Source organism: Mercenaria mercenaria, chromosome 4 (assembly GCF_021730395.1).
Source record: "Mercenaria mercenaria strain notata chromosome 4, MADL_Memer_1, whole genome shotgun sequence".
Taxonomy (NCBI): domain Eukaryota; kingdom Metazoa; phylum Mollusca; class Bivalvia; order Venerida; family Veneridae; genus Mercenaria; species Mercenaria mercenaria.
The window spans coordinates 493,964-515,091 of record NC_069364.1 but is presented as its reverse complement, the minus strand read 5'-3'; the positions used below and the strand labels follow the sequence as shown (position 1 = coordinate 515,091).

Here is a 21,128-nt window from a genome sequence, read left to right as displayed (position 1 = left end):
AATATTCTGGAATATTTTGAATTCATTGATGTTAGTGAAAATTAAACCAGTGCAAATATAACCCAATGTACAGTAAACATAGTGTTACAGGTTGTTTTTTTTTCAAATTTTTATGGTCATGGTACAGCTAAAGGAAGTTTGTACTTTATAAATTGATTATGATATGATATATTTAATATAATACTATACAGTTTAAGGTTCTTTTGTTCATGATGAGATAGAAGAAACAGGATATCTGTTGATTAATTGAGATAAACAATAATCTAGCACCTGTAGTATGACATCATTTTGTTTAATTTGTTAATTAACCACTGACCTGTATTTTAGCCAAATGAAATTGGATAACGTTCAAAACAATGTCAGGTTCTGATTTTAAAGGTAATTAGCAAAACAGGGTCTGGCATTTAAATTCAAACGTAAATTGATGGTATAATAAAGTTACAACACCATATACTTCAACTATGTACTTTTGAAGAGTGGTTAAACATGAGATCTTGAAAATAAAAAATAAAAACAATAATTAGACACTAAAAGGAAATCAAAGTGCTGATGATGATGAAGTGTGCAAACACAGTGCTAAGGGATGTTTCAAAAAGCGTTTTGGTCATAGTGATAACAAGCATTTTTTGGCAGACAAATGTTTATGCAGAAACATTTGACAATATCAAAAGTGATTTCAGTACAAATATTATGGATGTAGCATACCCATTTGAAGGAAAAGATACTCTGCGACCAACAGCTGACTCTACCAATGTAATGAATGTAACACTTGATTGGAATTTGGTGTCAATTAATGATTTTGATGAAACAAATGGTTACATGGATGTGAGTGGTTTTGTTACCCTTGAATGGGTGGGTGAAGTTTATACAACTACAGTAAATGCTGTTGACCTGATCAAACCTAACTTACTGTGGAAACCTCCTGTAGTTCTACTGAATTCTGTGAAAACTTTACGAATTAATTGGTCTGATCCCATCTGGGGAAAATTCGTTAAAATTTTTTGACCAAAAATGTCAGTGGAAACCTTGGGTTGTTGCACGTGCTGCATGCTCTCCTGATGTCAAATACTACCCTTTTGATAAACAGTCATGTGCTTTTAGACTTTCTGTTTGGGGATACAGAAATACTGAAATAAGTTTATCCTCAAAAACCAATGCATGGGGATTTCTCTACTTTGAAGAGAATGGTGAATGGGAGATAAATGATACGTCTGTGGAAACCTCGGTCATCAACGAATTCTCCGTGATAGACTTCAAAATGAAGCTGATACGTAGACCGCTGTATTACGTAATCAACTTGATTGCTCCTGTTCTACTACTTGGAGCCCTTAGTGCATGTACATTCCTACTACCTGCAGAGTCTGGAGAAAGGATCGGATTCTCTGTGACTTGTTTTCTATCTTATGTTGTACTGCTCAACATCATTATGGGATTTCTACCATCGTCAGGGTTACCACTGTCATACCTGAGTTACTATACATTTGTCATGATGATATTCAGTGCGACAATGTCTGTGATGGCTGTTGTCACTCTTCGAATTTATCACAAGTCCGAGGAAGATCCCGTGCCGCGATTTTTGACGTACACTTACAGATGTTTCACATGTCGTTCGGCGTGCTGCAAAAACAGCAAGACAGTGACAGACAAAGTCGTACCTCTTGAAACTGCATCTGCTTCATGGGACAATAATTCACTGAAAGATGAAACTTCAGTACAAAGTTACGATACCTTGTCACAGACTTCATTGAACACAGAGGCTGAAAATGTCACATGGAAAAATGTTGCATCATTTATTGACACTTTCCTTTTCCTAGGTTTTCTTGGAGGACAAATATTTTACTCAGTGGCCTACCTCGTCCCGATCTTCATTAACTGATCAGGATTTTACTTCAGAATATGGTGTTTCCTGTTAAAAAGACAAGAAATTTGAAAAAAAAAAATTCTTGAATTTCAGATATATTGATACAGGCACAGTTTAATTACATGTATACAACAGCAAACTTTTGTTGAGTTTTAATATAAATTCTTTGAAAAAAAAATTTGGAATTCTCATTTATTTTCAGTGTTTTCTCTTTTATATTGGTACTCATAGATATTGATGGTCTCCATTCAAGATATGGAATCTACAGAAACATAATTTTTCAGATGAAGCAAATTAAATTTTACTTGAAATGATACAAAAAGCCAAAGTTACAAAAATGTACAAATTGCGGTTTAGTCTTGGACTTTGTCTTAAAAAAAACAAAACATTTCCTTCCAAACTACTAAAACAATTGTATCCAAACTTTAAAGGAATATTTAATGAGCCTGTTTTACACTTCTTCCAATCTAATTCATCTTTGCAGAATTCTGGTTGCAATGGCAACCCAAAGAAAAAAAGTTTTTTAAAAATTCTCCTTGGAAACTGCTGGCCCATTTCCAGAAATAAGTTCACAGCTATTTTCCTTTGGTGACCCCCTTCCAAATTTCTTCAAGCCATGTTGATTTGATAAAAAAGACATCACTGCCAAGGACTGGTATTTTCTATATGAATATAGGGAAATGCGGCACATCAAGTTCCAGTCAGATTGCCTAAGTAAGACTACAGAGTTACGGCCCTTAGTATTTTCTAGTGTTTACTATATTGGGCACTATGAATATGGCAGTTTTTGCTTCATAATTTGTGGCATATTTGACCTAAAACTATGAAACTTAAATTGAATTTAGATCACCATAATGATTGTGGTAATACACCTGCAATATTGTCAGGATAACTAGTTGGTAAAATTTCATTTAACTTCTTTCATTTTTTTCCATGAACATTTATTATCAACATGTGAAGTTGTTTACCCCAACCTGAATCACTCCTACCACGCTGATCCCACCCCCTCTCTCTCCCCACTCTCCCACACCACATTTTTTTTTCATTTTCTCTATTTTTTTAAACCTTAAACCTTCCGTCTTAAAATTAGCTCTTTAGTATTATGTCATTCCCTGTGAGTACTTTAACCCCCTGCCCTTACCTCCTCCCACCCTAGGCTGCCACCAAAAGATTTTTTTTTTTACTTTTCTTGATATTGCCTCTTAATATCATGTAATTATTCTGGGGCCCTTCCCACACCCAACTAACCTGTGCTGCTATTTCTTTAGTCAGAATTTTAAAATACACTGGCCCTATTTCAAAATAATTTCACAGATATTTACCTTGATTCAGAGATCAAGCTCAAGTGAGTGATCTAAGACCAATTGTGTCAAAATCAGTGTATTTTAATTAGCTGTTTTTAACATTCAAGACTTTTAAAAATGGTTTATCATTTTTTTTACACAAACAATGTCATATGGATGTCAGACCAATGCAAGGTTTCATGTTGTCCAATATTGGTATAAATTTCCATTATAATGCTTTGATGTGGGATACTAGTTTATCAAATTTCCAGTTTTGTTTACAGCTTTTGACAAGATACAGAATTTTTGACAAAAGAATTCTAAGTAATATGTATCTTATTATTGTTATATTGTGATGGTATTTGGTAATTTACTGAAAAGATAAAAAAAGAACTTATTAAAAGTAAGTATTATCAATATATTTATTTTGGTGGGTTTAGTTTAACATCGCACCAACACAATAATAGGTCATATGGCGACATTCCAGGTTGGATAGTGGGGGAAGACCCCAGGTGCCCCTCCATGTATTATTTCACCATGAGCGGGCACCTGGATAGAACCACTGACCTTCCGTAAGCCAGCTGGATGTCTTCCTCACATGAAGAATTTAGATAAGTATTGTTTTATAAGTTTAAAATTTTATATCTATATCTAAGATTGGAAGAGAATCAAACATGTCAGCAGAAAGGATTGGTTAAAAAATTGGTTTATCATGTTAGGCTTACACAGTTGCCAAGATTGTATACAATTGTACAATGTATTTTGATAAAACCCAATATTTTGTATGATCATACTTTTTATACATAGCTCAAATGGTACTAGTTTCTAACTTGATTTTTATGCCCCTAGTGTAGAGCACCTGAAATAGAGTTTTTGAACAGTCCATCCATCTGTCTGTCAGTCCGAGCTCACATTTGCATACTTAGGTGGCTATAGGAACAATAGGTAACTGTACTTTTTTTCTTTGATGTCATTCATTCCGTAAGGCTTTTATGTGGCTATTTTACTCTTACGTGGCTAAAAGAACAATAGAGAGAACAAAAGAGTAGCCACATAAATATCCATATGTAGGAACATCCATCCATCAATATATCCATTTGTCTGTCCTTCCTTACATCACTCCAACCATCTGTCCATCCATCCATCCATCCTTCCATCAGACTATCCATCTGTTTATCCATTCTTCCATCAGTCCATACATCGGCCCGCTTAGCTCAGTAGGTAGAGTATTGGTCTACGGATCACGGGGTCGTGTGTTCGATCCTCGGGCGGAGCATATGTTCTCCGTGACTATTTGATAAACGACGTTCTGTCTGAAATCATTAGTCCTCCACCTCTGATTCATGTGGGGAAGTTGGCAGTTACTTGCGGAGAACAGGTTTATACTGGTACAGAATCCAGGAACACTGGTTAGGTTAACTGCCCGCCGTTATCTGACTGAAATACTGTTGAAAAACTGCGTTAAACCCAAAACAAACAAACAGTCCATACATCTGTCCGTCCGTTCTTCCATAAGCCCATCCAAATGTCCGTCCATCCTTCCATCAATCCATCCATCAACTGCCTCAGTAGCCTAATGGTAGAGCGTCCGCTTCGAGTGCGGGAGGTCGTGGGTTCGATCCCCGGCTGCGTCTTTCCAAAAAACGTTTAAAAATGGTACTAGTAGTTCCTTGCTTGGCCTCAGCATTAAGAGGTAGTGCTAGGACTGGTCAGCCAGTGTTTAGTTTAATGTGACTAGGTGGGTATCAAGTCACGTGTCTACAGCGTAATATTCCAGTGAAGCAGCACTATAAAGTTGGGCATTGTGCTCACTGCTACAAGTAGACACCATCGTTTATATGACAGAAAAATTGTTTAAAAAGGCGTTAAACCCAAACACACACACACACACAGTCCATCCATCTGTCTGTCCATCAGTTCTTCAAATCTGTCTGTCTGTCCTTCCATCAGTCCATCACATCTGTCTATCCATCCTTCCATCATTCCATCCATATGTGTTCATCCTTTCATCACTCCATCCATCTGTCTGTCTATCTTTCTGTCAGTCCATCAATCTTTCTGTCTATCTTTTCATCAGTCCATTCGTCTGTCTGTCCATTCTTCCATTAGTTAATCCATCTGTTTGTCCATCCTTCCATCCATCTGTCTGTCAACCCATCCATCAGATCATCCATCTGTCTTTCAATCCTTCCATCAGCTATCCATGTGTGTCCATCAGTCCATCCATCTGTCTGTCCATCCTTCCATCAGTCCATCACATCTGTCTGTCCATCCTTCCATCCTTCCATCAGTCTATCCATTTGTCTGTCCATCCTTAAATGAGTACAACATGATGTGGATTCAGCCGTTACAAATCTGTCACACAAATGGCATTGCCATATGAAGTTGTCCTGCCATACTGACATTTCATGCATTCTACCCATACGAGGCATATTTACAAGTGTTCCCATGTCTCGGACATGTTGAACGAGATGCAATATTGTGGAACAAGAGAGTGACTTGTTTTTGCATTTGCCCACATTCAAGTATGGCCAAAACTTGGACCTTTCTTTGAAATTTAGCATTGGCATTATCAAATTTTAAAATGGATAAATTGTCAGAAAATCTCTGAAAATATGGTTGTATGTTGACTAAAACATACCTGTGTAAGAATTGCTCGATAAAACCACATGGTTGACACACATGGGCTGCATGAGGAAATTATGAGCAGGTACATGAATTTAACAATGCTGAATAAAATTGTACGGGTTTCGGTTGGCTATATTTTTCAGCCAATTAAAGTTTGACATTGCCCAACAAATTTAAACTAGAAACGAAAATGACCCCAACTTTTGATGAAGCATTTCTTCATCTCGTCAGTATATACTGGAAAAAACTGGAGCAAAAAATGAGTTTTATGTCAGTTTACTGTCCCACAATACAAGGTAAAAGGTAAAATGATCCAAGTTATCAATGGGTTAAAAATAAGATCACTGCAAACATATGACCTTGTAACAAAATAGAAAAATAATATCATATTTTACAAGAAAAGCATAGTAAAGCAGATTTTGTTTGTATTCCTATAAGCGTCTATGCATTAAATATATCTTAATAAACAAAAAAAAATAAACACCAACACTGGTTACTCTTTTTATTGCTTCAACGCTCAAGAACAAAATTGGTACTACTCTCGCACGGTATTTGTAACAATAACGTGTTAAATGTTATTATTGAGAAAATGGGAGTTGGGTAGTGAAATCATTATCCGTGACAAAATAGTTGTACTACTTTTGAATCGTATTGACTATAAAGAAAACCCCATTTACCATGAAGTAAACACTGAATTACCAATAAAGACATAATCGACTTTTCCGATAATGTTTTCATTATCGTTCTCTATTTATAAAACCATAGTTTAATTTGTCATTAAAAATCGGATGATTGGTGAAAAAGCAGGATTTTAGAATCTATGAGTTATTTTTAATAGATGTTGATAATTTATAATTATATGATTATGTAATTCAAGTGCTAGTAAGCAATAGCGAGTTCATACTTAAAACCATCAGATTAAACAACAATAATTTTTTCTTATCCAGCAATTGTTTAAGTCCGATCTGCTGTTAGCCTTTTTATGGTTTTGTAACATGTCTATCTTCTTGAATCAAGTAATATGTGTACTTCTCAAAATATGTTTGTTCAGCAGTTCAGTGTCAAGATTATTTTTGGAATTCCTTATATAACTGTTCAAACTGGCAATTGCAACTGACTCAAAGTGTTAATAAACGTCAAATTTTACTAAATACGAAATTAACTGAATACTGAATTGATGCGAACTAACCTGCATTCTTTCATATAGGCTACTGACAAATAAGCGCTAACAGTGCACAAATAATATCACTCTTACGAAAATAACAGATAATGGTATAATCCCAATTTCTAGACTATGCATGTGACAGGTTTTGAGTAATTACAGTTTTCATGTCACATGGTCTAAGTCGGATAGGCAAATTTGTGACCATATCTATTAGATATATAACTGAGCACATATTTTACCTAGAGTCATTAACAAGATGTCCTATAGACACACTACATGTATATGTATAGTCGTAGTAAATCCTGCCATAATACTACCTCAAGATTAAAGAGATGAAAATTGATCATAATTATACAATATTGAACAAACAAAATTAAAGATTAATTACACAGGGTTAGGGTTAGTGTTTAATGGTCTTCGTATAGGGTTCACAACATGTTAGCCTTTCCTCCATTCACATTTAGATATATGACCAGAATTCCTCAGACTCTAATTGATAAATATAGGAACAAGATAAGCAACTGAGAAAATGATCTGTCCACCAAGAAATGCTACAAAGAGTATTTTGTCAATCACTACAGCAATGTTCTTCCAGGTGATCTGTTTCTCTTCAGTTTCAGCTGTAATTTCTGTCCCATCAAGTTCCACTATTTCATCAGAGTTGTCTTTCTTGCATGTGAAGCAACGGTAAAATCTGATAGTGATTCCTGGCATGGGATGCTCCTCGGACTTGTGGTAGATTCGAAGAGTGACGATAGCCATCAGAGACATTGCCGCACTGAATATCATCATGGCAAATGTATAGTAACTCAAGTACGATAGTGATAGACCTGATGATGGTAGAAATCCCATAATCATGATGAGCAGTACAACATAAGATAGAAAACAAGTCACAGAGAATCCGATCCTTTCTCCAGACTCTGCAGGTAGCAGGAATGTACATGCACTTAGGGCTCCGAGGAGTAGCACTGGAGCAATCAAGTTGATAACATGATACAGCGGTCTACGTGTCAGCTTCATTTTAAAGTCTATTACAGAGAATTCATCTATGACCGAGGTTTCCACAGATGTTTCACTTATCTCCCATTCACCATTCTCTTCAAAGTAGAGAAAACACCATGCATTAGTATTTGAGATTAAACTAATTTCAGTATTTGTGTATCCCCAAACAGAAAGTCTAAAAGCACATGACTGTTTATCAAAAGGGTAGTATTTAACATCTGGAGAGCAAGCAGCACGTGCAACAACCCAAGGCATCCACTGACATTGTTTGGTCAAAAAATTGTAACGAATTTTCACAGATGTATCATGACCAATTAATTTGTATGTTTTCACAGAATTCAGTAGAACTACAGGAGGTTTCCACAGTAAGTTAGGTTTGATCAGGTCAACAGCATCTACTGTAGTTGTATAAACTTCACCCACCCATTCAAGGGTAACAAAACCACTCACATCCATGTAACCATTTGTTTCATCAAAATCATAATTAACACCAAATTCCAATCAAGTGTTACATTCATTACATTGGTAGAATCAGCTGTTGGTCGCAGAGTATCTTTTTCTTCAAATGGGTATGCTACATCCATAATATTTGAACTAAAATCACTTCGAATATTATCAAATGTTTCTGCTACAGCAAGGTTTTGGACTCCAATAGAAGTCAGCGCTAGAGTATAAACTATCAATCTTACTTTCTCTTGTTCCATTTTAACAAAATTCTTTGTTCTGTAAAAAATAAATACCCAGTTAAGCAGACAAAGATTTCATAATGTGTCTTAATTTCTTCACATATGTGCTCTGTTTAAACTTTCTGTGATGATTTGTAGTTCAAACTTCCTTTTATCCATTGACAAGTGAAATATTTTCAAAAACATGACCAACTCATTTTCATATTACTTCATAACTGAAAAAATTGGTCCATTTAATCACAAAGTGGTACAAAATTAATGAGAATTCATAGTTCCGCCTACTATGGATCACCCTTATTCATGGAGGTGGAGCAACTGCCAAAATAAAAGGACTGCGCAATTTAAAATTATGTTTCTATGTACAGAATGGACAAAGTTTAGCAAAAGAATTCTAGCATATAAATAATGAATTTTGTCTTTTCTCTGTACATGTGCACTCGAAGAACATGTGTGCAGATAATACCCTGGCTAGTCCATAGGCATTCGGCACATTTGTTTGGTCAGTAATGGTGATATATAGGATAAAAAACATTTATAGACAGTCCAGGACCCAAAAATAAATCAAGCACCCATTTACTATATATACGTTGATTGAAATGTCTATAAATGTTTTTTATCCTATATATCACCATTATTGACCAAACAAATGCGCCAAATGCCTATGGGCTAGTCCAACTAATTGTATGCGAGTAGCTGCTGAATATTGTGATAATTTTCGCACAGGTTAATATTCTCTCCTCCACAGATGTAGAGGCAGACATGTGATAAATGTCAGTCTGTGAAATTAGTCTGCCTTGCAGTTGAAAAATTTAGACTAATAGCCCGGCGTCAAGTGTTCCTGACAGTCTTACAAAAACAGGCATATGCTATAAAAAATAAATAAGATAAACTCATCTTTATAATTATCATTTCCAATAATTTTGCCCTTCCTGATCATCCTGATTTAAAAAATACAGAATTCTGTTTTCAGCACACTTTATCAGTGACCTACTTTCCAGTCCCAGGAAACACCAGTCCTGTCATATATTCCCCGAGCTATATTTAGAAACTGATATTTTTACCATTTTTTGTTAAAATCACTGTTGTGAAACTGGATCATTGCAAAAAGTATATAATTTGAAAATATCACCTGTTTATAAAAATGGAATTTGATTAACATTATTTTTTAGATATTTCTAAATTAAAACAATAGGTATGCACAAATGATATGGTTGCCCAGCAACTTATGTGACAAGGATAAATACCAACCTTTAAACCATGTTAAGAATTACATTAAGATTTTCTAGCTTAATTACATTATTTGAAATCAGACTAAAACTGTCTTGCTTTGACTCAAAGTAAACTGTTTATTTTTATATGTCCATCTCTGAAAGAGTGGGGTGTATTATGTGAACACCCGAGGCCAGCAGACGGGCGGCGTCCAAAACCATGTCCGCTTGCAGAGTCAACAGTTTTCATCCGATCTTCACCAAACTTGGTGACAATGTTTGTGGGCATAATATCTTGGAAAAAGTTAAACGTAACTCAGAAGATTTAAGGAAACATAACTCAGAGATTTTCTTGTTTAACATGTTTGCTTGCAGTAACCTCAAGACAGTAATTACAGAGATAGTTTAGTAGAGGTAATGTTTATTTAGATGGTATGTTTTTCTTGATAGTTTAGTACCTATACTTAAGTTTTGAGGTCGGCGATGTTTTCGAATTTTAATAATGGAACAGTCCATTATTGAGGTAATGTTTTTCAGTGCAAGAGTGGTTTTTACCTAAATAAGGCAAAGTAATTCATGTTGATTTCCCTAATTGGCAGACTAGTCTATAAATTGAAGTTCCAAACATCAAAATCAAACTATAGTGTTACTGAGTATCTGCTTAAATTATTACTTGGCATGTGTGTCTATATAGGTTAGTAGGGCATTATTGGGCACATTTGTCTGTATAGGTCAGTAGAGCATTATTAGTTGCATGTGTCTGGATAGATTAGTAGGACATTATTGGGTACATGTGTCTGGACAGCTCAATAGGACATTATTGGGTACTTGTGTCTGGATAGGTCAGTAGGACATTATTGGGTACTGTGTCTGGATAGATCAATAGGACATTATTGGATACATGTGTCTGGACAGATCAGTAGGGCTTTATTGGGTACATGTGTGTAGATAGATCAGTAGGACATTATTGGGTACTTGTGTCTGGATAGGTCAATATCACATTATTGGATACATGTCTCTGGACAGATCAGTAGGGCTTTATTGGGTACATGTATGTAGATAGATCAGTAGGACATTATTGGATTCATGTGTCTTGACAGCTTAATAGGACATTATTGGATACATGTGTCTTGACAGCTTAATAGGACATTATTGGATACATGTGTCTGGATAGACCAATAGGACATTTTAGTTGCATGTTTCTAGAAAGAGCAGTAGGACATTATTGAATACATGTGGTTTGATAGATTAGTAGGACATTATTGGATACATGTGTCTGGATACATTAGTAGGACATTATTGGGAATATGTGTCATGATAGATCAGTAGGACATTATTGGGAATATGTGTCTGGATAGATCAGTAGGACATTTTTAGCTCACCTGTCACATAGTGACAGGGTGAGCTTTTGTGATCGCCCTTCGTTCGTTGTCAGTCGTCCGTCCACAATGTCTTGTCTGCACAATAGTGGTTTCATTTATGATTTTATTTTAACCAAACTTGCACACAACTTGTATCACCATAAGATCTTGGTTCCTTTCTTGAACTGGCCAGATTCCATTATGGGTTCCAGAGTTATGGCCCCAAAAAATGCCAAAATTAGCTATTTTGACCTTGTCTGCACAATAGCAGCTTCATTTATGATTTGATTTTTACCAAACTTGCACACAACTTGTATCACTATAAGATCTTGGTTCCTTTCTTGAACTGGCCAGATTTCTTTATGGATTCCAGAGTTATGGCCCCTGAAAGTGCCAAAATAAGCTATTTTGACCTTGTCTGTACAATAGCAGCTTCATTTATGATTTGAATTTAATCAAACTTGCACAAAACTTGTGTCACCATAAGATCTCGGTTCCTTTCTTGAACCGGCCAGATCCTGTAATGGGTTTCAGAGTTATGGCCCCTGAAAGGGCCAAAATTAGCTATTTTGACCTTTTCTGTGCAATAGCAGCTTCATTTATGATTTGATTTTAACCAAAGTTGCACACAACTTGTATCACCACAAGATCTTGATTCCTTACTTGAACTGGCAGATTCTGTTATGGGTTCCAGAGTTATGGCCCCTGATAGGGCAAGAATTAGCTATTTTGACCTTGTCTGCACAATAGCAGCTTCATTTATGATTTGAATTTAATCAGACTTGCACAAAAACTTGTGTCACCATGCATTGCAGTGCTCTTGTTTTTATTTGGCAGATCCTTCTTTTGTTCACTTCCAATCATTTTTTTTTAATTACTTCCCTTTTATGTAAGTATAAATAGCTTATTTAGTAATTTTTTTATTATTGGCCTTAGGGAAAAACCGAGACCACTTTCCTGTGGTACAACATGGATGGTACCTCCAATTTATAGGTGTATTTTGACATATCTGTACCTTAAAGAAAATTTCAGCTATATTTTCTCATGATTCTTTTGATTGATCTTGATTATGATTTTTTGACCTTCTTTTCCTTAAGTGCAATGATGACAGGTGAGCGATATAGGGCCATTATGACCCTCTTGTTGGGAATATGTGTCTGGATGTTTCAGTAAGGCATTTTTTGCATTATGTATTTCTAGATAGTTAAATAAGGAATTATTTGGTACATGTGTCTTGGTAGTTTAGAGAACCATTTGACATAGAACCTTCAAACTTCATTTGATGGTAGGGCTGCTGGAGCAGACGACCCCTATTGTTTCTGGGGTCACTCCATCAAAGGTCAAAGTCACAGGGGCTTGAACATTGAAAACCATTTCCGGTCAATAACTTGAGAACCACTTCACCCAGAATGATGAAACTTAATAGGATGGTTGGTCATGCAGAGTAGATGACCCCTATGGTTTTTGGGATCATTCCGTTGAAGGTCAAGGTCAGAGGGACTGAACATTGAAAACCATTTCCGATCAGTAACCTCAGTACCACGTGACCCAGAATGTTGAAGCTTCATAGTATGATTGGTCATACAAAGTAGATGACCCCTATCGATTTTGAGGTCACTCTGTTAAAGGTCAAGGTCACAGGGACCTGAACATTGAAAACCATTTCCCGTCAGTAACTTGAGAACCACTTGACCCAGAATGTTGAAACTTCATAGGGTGATTGGTCATGCAGAGTAGATGACCCCTATTGATTTTGGGGTCACTCTGTTAAAGGTCAAGGTCACAGGGGCCTGAACATGGAAAACCATTTCCGGACAATAACTTGAGAACCACTTGACCCAGAATGTTAAAACTTCATAGGATGATTGGACATGCAAAGTAGATGACCCTAATTAAATTTTGGGTCACTCTATTAAAGGTCAATGTCACAGGGGCCTGAACATTGAAAACAATTTCCAGTCAGTAACTTGAGAACCACTTGACCCAGAATGTTGAAACTTCATAGGATGATTGGTCATGCAGAGTAGATGACCCCTATCGATTTTGAGGTCACTCTATTAAAGGTCACGGTCACAGGGGCCTGAACATGGAAAACCATTTCCGATCAATAACTTGAGAACCACTTGACCCAGAATGTTGAAATTTCATAGGGTGATTGAACATGCAGAGTAGATGACCTCTAATGATTTTTGGGTCACTCTATTAAAAGTCAAGGTCACAGGGACCTGAACATTGAAAACCATTTCCGGACAGTAACTTGAGAACCACTTGACCTAGAATGTTGAAACTTAATAGGATGATTGGACATGCAGAGTAGATGACCCCTATTGATTTTGGGGTCACTTGATCAAAGGTCAGGGTCACTTGAGTAACCACTAGGCCAAGAATGTTGAAACTTAGCGGGATGACTGGACATGTCAAGTAGATGATCCCTATTGCAGCCAACCATCAGTGTCTCTTTGACTTTCGCTTCTGACCCCTATTGACTTCTTTCCTATAGGACTTTGCATTGGGGGAGACAAGCGCTTTTTTACAAAAGCATCTTCTAGTTTTTATTCATAATACCATACCAAATAATAGTCAATATAGTTAGGTAACTGGTAAATGAATACATTGTAAGCTGAAGATTGTATTTGTTTAGGCTTTTCTGTCAATAAGATCCACATATTTTTATTTAATATGTTCATAAAAACATGAATAATTTCTTTCTTTGTATCAGGTGAGTTAAAGTATCATTTTCTGTCTGTATGTATTACATATTTGTTGATAATAAATTAATTAGTTTAAAATATTATTGATGGAGTATCAAAATTCAAAAACAAACTGACATCCAAAATTTTTATAAACCTAAAGTTAGTATTGCAATTCACGCATTGAAACAATTTGACAATTGAACATTAATTGGTGGATTATTATTTCCAGAATCTGAAAAAACATTTAGAGGAGAATGAAGAGTCAAAGCCAGAATGTCACCAAATGACATAGCTTGTGTTTGCCTGATGTTCCACAAAACAAACAAACAGTAGTTCTGTTCTTGATTGAGAAGAATTGGAAATTGTCCATATCACATAAAAAATTGTTCATTGCTTTCAGGTATGAGAAAACAAGTACTGCCATCTGGTGGCCAGACCTGGTACAAACAAAGGACAGACAAAAATATTTCTCTTGTAAATCTCAAAGTGATGAAAAACTCTTCAACATAAAAGTAAGTCATAGCAGTGTCTAAAGTGTTATAGTATTGTTATCATCAGAAACAAGTAGTCACAAGGTTAGTATTACTGGAGGGGATTCTTCATTTAATTGTAAAGTGTAGATTCATTACAAACAGTGCTTCCTGTATGGTGAAAGATTTTAGTAGATTGCATTTCGAAGATTTTTGTTTCAGAGCGGTCTTTCCTAGATATCACTGGTATGTTTGGAATGAAATACAAGTTTTGTTTGACCTTTGAAATATAGTTAATACTTAATACTATTGACCACCACAATAGCAAAGTGGTAGAGTGTCCATTTTGAGCGTGGGAGGCCTGGGGTTTGATCCTGGGCCGTATCATACCAAAGACATGAAAAGTGGTAGTGGTAGCTCCCTTGCTTGGCACTCAGCATTTAAAGGGTTGTACCAGGAGGTAAAATAAACACAGGTATGTATCTGTTACTGGATACCTAGTTTGTCACACAAAACTTTGTTGGTCATGTTGTATGTTATATGCTACATTAGATAAGGGTTACCTTTACCTTTGATACTTTATCTCTTGGTATGATTGTTTTGTGTGTTTATAATTTATCTGTGTGGATTTGAGTTATCTGCCCTTTAGTCAAGGTGTATCAATGTATATATTATGCAGGTTGTTTGTCAGGAAGGTGAGGCACTGAGGCCACCCCAGATGTTAACCAGGACAATACCATACTTTACAATAACCTTACATCCCCCAGTAGTTCTACATAATTACCTCCCCTATGATCTACAGTTTTCACTGCAGGTAAGATATTACTGTAAGCTCTCCACAAAACTGAAGTAAAACAGGATCACTCAAGGTTTCAAAAGGATAAATTAAATTCTCAATCTTGGGTTCCAAATTGTGAAACAAGAGCAAAATGTGAGGCAAAGTATGGAGAACTGCAGGAATTGCTTGAGCAAGTCAAGATGTTTGAGCCATCCATGTATAAACAAGTGGTGTTTAACCACAGTTTACATCCTCCTGTAGTTTTACAAAATTATCTCCACTGTAATATACAGTTTACTCTGCAGGCATGACACCAAACCTACCAGTTAGCTGATGTCCTATGCTATATACAGTTTATAAGATCCTGAGTTTTTGTTCTTTCATTCTGTATAATCTGTGGGGTCAAAGGCTTGAATGATGTCCTGTGACCATGTTGAGAACCCAGTATAAGGTCCTACAGGTAAGTTCTTTTCTGCTGCTAGTAAACAGCACCAAAATACTGTGAAATATTCCATTAAGCCCAAACCTTGTAATCTCATGCCCACAAAACTAAGTGATTCTACCCCATAGATAAAGAAGTCATTAAGCTATTGTAACTGATGGCTTATTAAATCTTGTAAATGATTCTCTTTGTGTAATGTGGGATGAATGCCTTACTTCAGCAGTATCACATTTATGTTACACTGGTCAATCTGAACCAGTGCTTGCATGTCTTCTATCAGTATCTGAAAACTTCCCCACATCAGTCCGAAATGGATATATTTGATACAGCAGAAATATGCATTGTGAGAGAGGGTATAGAACTAGGAGTATTATGCTCTACCAACTGAGTTAAACAGGTTGGTCTTGATATTGACTTGCAAAGCACTAAATTTGATACGTATATTCCAGGGTAGTGAGTCAACAAGCAGTCTAACACATGGTGACAGTACACCATTATACACAGTGAATATGTCGCAGGCATATAAACTCAACTTGTTTGTAAGTATTACTGCATTAACACCTTGAAAATGTATATACATTGTACTTTTTGTTCCACAATGTATTAAATATGGTTAAGTTTTTGTTTGTAAGTTGGTATCTCAGTAACCACGTGTGGGAATGGATTGAAACTTCACACACTTGTTCACTGTGATAAACTGACTTACATAACACAGGTTCCATAACTCTATTTTGCTTTTTCACAAAATTATGCCCCTTTATCGACTTAGAAATTTTCGGTTCAGGTTTTATATGTAAGCTGGTATCTCAGTACCCATTAATGAGAATGGATTGAAACTTCACACAATCATCCATTGTCATGAGCTTATATGCATTGTACAGGTTCCATAACCCTGTTTTGCAGTTTTACAAAATTATGCCCCTTTTTCAACTTTAATATTTATTCTATTGACAGGGCTGTTTAATAGTTCGGCGTTGCTATCTTCTGACAGCTCTTGTTTCCTGTCACAGTTTATGCTAATTTGGGTGTGCTAGATCAAAAGGTGCTTCAGTTTTAAAAACAGTTGACACATCCGGAAAACTGTTTCAAATACTTAGTTGCATGAGGAGTGAACTTGTGAACCCTGGTTTTGTAGGCTAGTATCTAAATAAAGGACTGCTTTGTACACTAAATTTAATTGCTTGCCGTAATGGCATTGATTTAAGCAATTTGAATAGTGCCTGTTTCCATTGTACAGGTAGCTGATTATCTCACATGTGATTGGAGAGGTACATTAGATATCACACAGGAAATGGAAGAGTTCAAAGCCATCTCCATGGATACTGACCTTGACCCTGACAACAACAACAAGCACTTGAGTTTGAGTGTTCACTGTAACCATGACAAAACTTGGAATTTCTACATCTATTCTCCTTACTGGATTGTAAATAAAACAGACCTGACTTTCCAAATAAGGGTAAAAATGTTTTTTTTTTATTATTTATTTTTCACTTCACTTAAAAAGACTACTCGTAAAGATGTCAGCAGTCTCTGTAAATTTTGTTCTGTCCTCATAAGAAGGAAAATGTTGTTTTACAAATTTTGAATATTCAATTAACTTTATTTTCATTAAACAGCTTCTCTCAGTGTTGTTTCAGTGAAAACTATCAGACTGTCAAGCAGGCCTAGATTGTTACATGTAGTAGAATCTACTTCCTGTCTATTTTATATATAATTTGAAGATGTTACGTGTTAACAAAACTTTAAATAGTAATCACTAATTACCTTACAGGGATCAATGTCAGACGTGGCCTTAGAATGTCTACCTTCCAGTTACCCTCAACTGTTTAGATATAAGAAAAATAAACGTAAAAAGGTATACCATAGTGTAAAAATCTTTACGGTCGTTAAGAATTAAAAGTATAAACATATAATTTTGTTACAGAAATTAGTGATTTTCAAAATAATAAGATAGAATAATGCATCATATTAAAAAGATAACTTGTGTTTTGTTTCATTGTTAAAAGTTTCATGAAAAAAAACATGATTTTGTTTATTGTTTCAGTGAAAAGTCAAAATTATTGTGTAGAAATTCAGTAAATGACTGTATCAATCAGTATTCAATGTATTCAGTCATAAAATTTAATCTCTTAGGCAAAGTTAAAAGTATATGAATCACACTGGTCACATGCATTCTCCATGGATACGGTTGGGAATTGTGGGGTGGTGGAATGTCATGACAACCAGAGGAGACGTAAATATATAGTAAGTATAGAAATAAATGTGTCATTGCCTGCAGATCTGACTTGTCATTTGGAAATTTGTTAGGATATTTATTGAAATCTGTTAAAAGATTTAAACTAACTGCAGTTTATTTTTATTTTTGAATGAAAAAAAAGCTTGGTTTAGCCTTCTTGACTATTTCAGCTAAGATGTTCAGATAGATTAATATGTTTCCCTTTAAAGAAGAGGGTTATTTTGTTTCGCTCACAGTCAATTTGTCTGTCTGTCCATCCATTCTGTTAGTAGACCATTTAGTTTAGGATCAATAACTGGAGTATACTTAGTCTCACAATAGTAAAACTTAATAGGGTCATTGTGGTTGGTCAATAGATGACCACTATTGCTTTGGAGGTCAATAGGTCAAAGGTCAAGGTCACAATGACCCCAATACTGAAAATGGTTTCTTTTTAATACTTAAAGAAAGCCTTTACCTACAGGGGACAAACAGGGTGATGGCCTGGGGTCAGTAGATGCACTTATTAGTTTTGGAGTCAGTAGGTCAAAGATTAAGAGCACAGTGACCTTGAAACTGAAAATAATTTCTGCCCAGTAACTGAAGAACATTTTTGCTTACAGTCTTCGATCTTCATAGGGTGATTACCTGTGGTCAGTAGGTTACCAGTTTGGTCAACAGTCAAGGGTACAATGACCTGTAGATTGAAAACACTTTCTATTCAATAACTGAAGTATGCTTTGGGCCTGCAGTCTTCATAGGATGGTAACCTGCAGTCAGTAGATGACCCCTGTTGTGTTTTGGTCATTTGGTCAAAGGTTAAGGTCACAGCATGCAAAATTACCCACTTGCCTCTTTCAAGCCATCATTGGAGGCATGCTATACATTGTACTTATTGTTTTACAAACAACTCTTGTTTCCTATTTTGTTAGTGTTTGTTTACTTCATAAAAAGCTGTACTTATTTTGTAGTGAGTTTACATATATGTTTAAAATGAAGGCATGCTTACTTTTCACAGAGATCATGTTGGGCATTGTGTTGTTTCTCTTGAAATCATGTTTGAAAATATGTTGTTTTACAGTTTATGGTGCAATGTCAGCTGTCCAAGCTAAAGTTAACAAAGATCATTACAGTTCTTCCATTCTTCCTGGTTGTTAACAGCTCAGGCAAGCCTCTCCGATACATGGAGGAGAACAAGGCAACAGATCTCTGGTTTGATCTGGCTGTTGGACAGGTAGAATAAGTGTTTTGTTACCAGACTGCTTAAATGAGTGGTCCATAGTTTGTGTTTTTGACTGGTCTATAGTACAAAACAGGTTTGCTGTGCTTAAGCCAAAACTTGAGAAAAAGTTAAAAATTTATTTCTAATCTTGTGTATAAAAACATTTATTGTAGTCAAACTTGTACATTGGGCAAATAGTATATACTTACTGAATGGCTTGGTGGTCAACAGTATTGCCAGAGGTCCAAATGATAGAGGATCAGTGGTTTTCACTTCTGACTTATAAGCAAGTCATTTTTTAAGGGTTTTAATACATGAAATCAGAAATAAATTTACATATTGTTTTTCCTATTTGACTTTAACTAAGCAAAATTTGGTGTTGAACTATAGACAAGTCAGTAGCACAAACTATCGGCCAGTGATTTGTGTAAGAAGTTATTATGTCTCCCACCACACAGTGGTGTGGGAAACATATTGATTTACTCCTATCTGTGTGTGTATGTCAGTCTGTTTGTCTGTCTGTCAGTCTGTCACAAATCTTGTCTGCACTCTAAGTCTTAATAGTTCTCATCCGATCTTCACCAAACTTGAACAAAATGTGTTTGCCAATAGTTCTCGACCAAGTTCAATAACTAGTCAAACCTGCCCAGACACATCGGAAATATGGCCCTTGAACATGATTACCAATAAGCCTGTTACTCCAACATGCGAATTACCAATAGGCCGCTTACTCCAACACGTATACAGTATATAAAAAGACAGACTTACTATTCAGATGATTAGGCAGTTGTGGGAGACATGCCCTTTTCTCAAAAGCACCTCTGGTGTAATACTGTTTTTACTGTTGAGAGCAAGCTTTTCATCAAAGGTGTAATGTTATATCAGTTGTCTCTTGTAACTAATTAAAATGGCAAAGTAAACATTTATAGATTTATTTGGTGTTTTATTAGTGATGTACATTGATGAGACTACCGGTAATGAACAATCAAATTAGAAAGCAAAAGAATAATGTTTATAAATGCTTGCCTTTGGTCATAACACAGTTACGTACGTTTAATTCATACTTCCAAGTCTTATTGACTGTTTATATTTCTAGTGTTAATGATCTCTTTGCAATAGTAGGGAGATGTTAAATGTAAATATTTCATATTTTCAGTGTTCTCCATTTTGGCCAGTGACAGAGAGTTACAGTATGTTTGTAAAATATGAGAGAAGCAACGTAGTATCACAGCATTTTCCTTTTAAAACTTTCAACAACACATTGCTACGTATGGAAAATGGAGTAAGTCACCTTTTTCCTGTTAAATGTTACAGCAATACAGTCTTATGTACAGACAATGGTTTGACTTTTTAGACATAACAGGGAGATTGTTAAATTTCAGAGGCATAAATTTTGGCCATATCAACTATTTCACAGGGACATGAACTCTTCAATATCAAATCTTAAAGAAAGAATACTTTACTTTGTTCAGTCGGATTCTGTTTTGTAGATAGATGCAAATTTGAAATTCACATAGACTTGCACAGGAAATTGATGAAAATTGAGCCACCACAAAATTTATAATGATGATTTTACAGGATATTGAATGCATACATTAATTCACACTGCAAACATTTGTTACTTTGCCAGCCTGAAAGAAATTAAGATACTTGCCATCACAGATGTTTTCATAAATTAGCACTGGTTGGCTGAAGAAAATATTTGTACAAAGAGTGATGAGGACACAGGAATGTTGGAGCTCATCTAACAGCAGGACATTTTCTTTTAAGTCCTGGATATTCCTGCCTTGACTTAAAAAAAAACTGTGCAGGAAATTCCAGGATATCTGAAGGTTTCCTGACCACCAGGATTTATTTCTGCACAAAGTGAAACATTTGAGCTGTTGTAACAAACTGTGTGCCCAGATAAATAAATGTTCTGTGGTTTATATTTGAGTTTTATTTGAAAAAGCAACAGAAATATTTACAAATATATTTAGTGGGTATTTTGTTACGTATTCTGTATCGTATGACTGGCTAACATATTGTTAAATCATTTCATTTTGTTGATATAAGATCTCATACTTTTTGTCAAAATAGCTGTTGCATGGGACTTAAATCTGTGGAATTTTAAG

General features: G+C 35.6%; 2 protein-coding genes across 8 annotated transcripts in view; one reads left to right on the top strand and one right to left on the bottom strand.

The window, feature by feature from the left end:
• Positions 1–21,128, top strand: part of LOC123552574 (intermembrane lipid transfer protein VPS13A-like) — a 169,673-nt gene that overhangs the window by 124,035 nt on the left and 24,510 nt on the right. For all 7 annotated transcript variants that reach the window (XM_053540069.1, XM_053540068.1, XM_053540067.1 and 4 more), the window contains 8 exons: positions 14,288–14,399; positions 15,037–15,171; positions 16,027–16,116; positions 16,815–17,033; positions 17,349–17,432; positions 17,711–17,821; positions 18,874–19,026; positions 20,171–20,296. In XM_053540069.1, coding sequence (XP_053396044.1) covers positions 14,288–14,399; positions 15,037–15,171; positions 16,027–16,116; positions 16,815–17,033; positions 17,349–17,432; positions 17,711–17,821; positions 18,874–19,026; positions 20,171–20,296 — 1,030 coding nt within the window. The remainder of the gene's footprint in view (positions 1–14,287; positions 14,400–15,036; positions 15,172–16,026; positions 16,117–16,814; positions 17,034–17,348; positions 17,433–17,710; positions 17,822–18,873; positions 19,027–20,170; positions 20,297–21,128) is intronic.
• LOC128556134 (neuronal acetylcholine receptor subunit alpha-4-like) lies at positions 7,202–8,839 on the bottom strand. Its single transcript, XM_053540080.1, has one exon. It carries the CDS (start codon positions 8,393–8,395, stop codon positions 7,427–7,429), a length of 969 nt encoding a protein of 322 aa, XP_053396055.1. The 5' UTR covers positions 8,396–8,839; the 3' UTR covers positions 7,202–7,426.